At 56.3% G+C, this 3,236-nt stretch overlaps 1 protein-coding gene across 1 annotated transcript; it reads right to left on the bottom strand.

Annotated features, from left to right (window-relative positions):
* Positions 1-1,113: 1,113 nt before the first annotated feature.
* Positions 1,114-2,091, bottom strand: LOC123130581 (dehydration-responsive element-binding protein 1H). The gene has a single exon (XM_044550450.1). The coding sequence runs from the start codon at positions 2,032-2,034 to the stop codon at positions 1,300-1,302; it is 735 nt and encodes a 244-aa protein (XP_044406385.1). The 5' UTR covers positions 2,035-2,091; the 3' UTR covers positions 1,114-1,299.
* Between the last annotated feature and the right edge of the window lie 1,145 nt (positions 2,092-3,236).

Genomic DNA, 3,236 nt, shown 5'->3' with positions numbered 1-3,236 from the left:
AGGGACTGAAGGCGCCTGCTGTATTCGGCGATGGAGAGATCACCCTGGACGAGGTTCCGGAACTCGGCGCCGAGGATGACGGCGCGCCCCGGCCGGTTGTCCATGAAGAGGAGGTGGAGCTGCGACCAGATGTCGTGGGCGGTGCTGGCCGGAGTGGCGACGACGTCGAGGAGCTCCTCGTCGACCACGCCGTGCATCCAGAGGACCACGGTCAGGTCGTCGTTGCGCCAGACCGCGCTCTGGCCGAGCGGATCGGCCGCGACGTCGAGATGATGCTGCACCTCGTACTTGCAGGAGATGGTGTAGAAGAGTTGGCGCCAACAGGAGTAGTTGCCAGACTCGAGCTGGAGTTTGGCGGAGAAGAAGTGGGTGATGGAGGGCGGCAGGCCGGCCGTGGAAGAGGGGCCGGCGTCGGAGCCGCGAAGTCCGCCGAGGGCGAGATGCGGGACGAGGGCGCGTCCAGGTCCGCCCGGTGCGGGGACGGGGGTGCTGCCAGCCGTGTGGAGGATGCCCGCGGTCGAGGAGGAGCCGGCAGGCGCAGCCGCAGGGACGGGCACCACAGGAACGCCCGCCTTGCCCCGATCAGCGAAGGAAGCGCGGCGGGGCGCGGGGTTGGCAACGGTCGCCGCAGGGAGAGGGGTGGCCGCGGCCGCGGTCGGGGTGACGGCAGGGATCGGGGCGAAGGGGTTGGACGGCGGCGCGTCGAGGTCCGCCGAGCGGGTGCGGCGGAGGAAGCGATGCATAGCGGAAGCGATGGAGGATCGGGTGCGACTGATACCAAGTTAGGTTATGCGAACTCGAACACTGCTATATTCATCTGAGGAGTAGTACATATATACTGTTACAACTGCGTGAGAGAGAGCAGGGAGATCGCATGCAGTTCCTGCATGTGAGGAGATCATGCGCACGTAGTGCGCGCCCGTTGGAGAGCTGAAGAACCGGGTGCCATCAGTTAGCCAGAGGACAACGTGGGCGTTTTCCAACAGGATATACCAAAGGGGCCGGTCGACAAGGAAGGAAGTCGACACTCGGTACGAAGAAGAGTCAAGAGACACTATAACCGCGTGTCATTGTCTCCCTCCGGGCCGGTAGCAGGTGGGCCCACCAGAAAAATTGCTTGTACGTCTTTTTGCCATGAGAGGAATGAGGAGACACGCAGAACCTGAGAAGAAATATGCAGGAACATCATCCATTCCATCCAATTCGATGCCGCGCGCCATCGATGGACTGTCTCGGGACGTGGATCATAATCGAAGCGGCTTCAACTCGAATATATGCTGGAGATTGTTGATATTAGTACTAGTAACTCCAGAGCGCGACATCAGCTCCGGCTCCGCCGTCGGCGCAGTCTCCATTGTCCCAGTACGACCCGGTGGCCACAGTCGGCGGTGGCTCCATGAGCAGCCCCTGCGCAAGGTTCGCGTAGTAGTACGCGTCGGAGTCCGTTTCCCCAAACAAGCAGTCGAGGTCAAACACGTCCATGTCCAGTGCGGCCGGCGCCTCAAAAGCGGCATCAGGGGAAGCCTGCGCCGTCTCTGACGAGGGCACACTGCACACCGCCGACGACGGGGCGGACACGCTGGAGGTGACCTCCTGCACCGCGGCAGCGGCACTGTTGGCCTCCGGACGGCGCAGGAAGTCCGCGACGGCCTGGACGGCCGCGCGCCGGACGTCAGAGAGGTTGGTGAATGCGGGCGGCACCGCGAGCAGCCACGCGGAGTCCCGGAAGTTGAGGCACGCGGCGGAGCGGCCCCGGAGCATGAGCATGGCGGCGTCGTGCGCTCGCGCGGCCGCCTCGGCCGTGATGTACGTCCCGAGCCAGAGGCGCGTGCCGCGCTCCCCGGGCACGCGCACCTCGCAGACCCACCGGCCGGCGCTGCCACGGCGGCGCACGCCGCGGAACACGGGGTGCCGCGTCTCCCGGAACTTGGTGCGGCCCGCGGGGCGCTTCGGCGGCCACGGCCACGCCGTCCCGGCGCGCTCGGTAGTGGATGAGGAGGAGGGAGAGCTCGAGTGCTCGAGGCTCATGTCCATAGCTGCTGGCTGCCGGTCGATAGCTAGTGTCTAGCTTGATGATTGCGCTGGAGTGAGAGAGTGAGAGTGTTACTTAGTGTCGTGCTCGTGCGTGTGCTTATTTATAGGTATGCGTTGGAACCCACGCGGGCTGCAGCTGCGGAGCATGTCGACGGCGGACGGGCGGAGTACGTACTGGCTTCGCCACAAGCGGTTATTCTTTAAGGCGACGTGTCACTCTCTGCGTTCCCGTGGCCCGCGGGAGCTTTCCTCAAGAGGGAGCTTCCTTTCTGCTTAAACAATTAACGATAATGACTGCTTGGTTGGGTCAACTGCTTCCACGTGCTCTCTTTTTCTTAGCACAAGAGATAAATCTTCTGCTCTAATGCCCAAGCAAGCAGGCCAAGTGCCGAACGTGGTTAATTTTCACATAATTTTCTTTTAGAAACACACTACAAATACAGACTCTCACAAACATGTAGATACATTCATCCCTTATGAGTATGCAAGTACCCCTATAAGCGTCCTCAAAAGACTGGGCCGGTGGATCTTGAGATTGATAAAATCACATAGACGCCTAGCTTGTCTTTCACTTATTTTTCCTTTCTTTGCGCTATGGACGTTTTCTGGTCTTTGTTCCGTTATCTATAGTGGAACCTTATCCATTTTCATTGATCGTATGAAAAAAAAAAACATAGGCACCTCTCTATAGACGAAAATGTTGACTTCCACTCAAAGAATATTCTGCTATATGAGACACAAAATGTAAACCTAAGATTTGATCCCTGTTGGGCTGAGGATATCACTGTCTTCCTAATCGTCCAATCACTAGTTGGTTCTCTTTTCCCATGGTAATTTGCCAGACGAAAAATGTATGTGCTATTTCATTAATAAATTCTTTTTACCATTGAGTTCGCATTCTCATTGTTACAAACGGTAAGAAAGATAAAATATGAGCTTGTTTTATAGCAAGAGTAATTAATCGTTATCGTTTCAAGGTTACTCTATTTATTCGTCTTGATAATATTTTTCCTTTTTCACTAGTCTATTAAATAAACTCATGTTTCTGTAATCAATACGATCTCCCGGGCTAATTCGAGGGCACCTAGGAAAATGTTGTTTAGATTTACGAAAAGTTTGCTTGGATTTACGAAAGGGATGCTTGGATTTATTAAAGTTTGCTTGGACTTACTAAAGGGTTGCTTTGATTTAATAAAAGGTTG

The sequence above is a fragment of the Triticum aestivum genome, chromosome 6A, assembly GCF_018294505.1.
Source record: "Triticum aestivum cultivar Chinese Spring chromosome 6A, IWGSC CS RefSeq v2.1, whole genome shotgun sequence".
Taxonomy (NCBI): domain Eukaryota; kingdom Viridiplantae; phylum Streptophyta; class Magnoliopsida; order Poales; family Poaceae; genus Triticum; species Triticum aestivum.
Note: the sequence above shows the minus strand (reverse complement) of the source record. Positions and strands in the feature narration are given on the sequence as shown.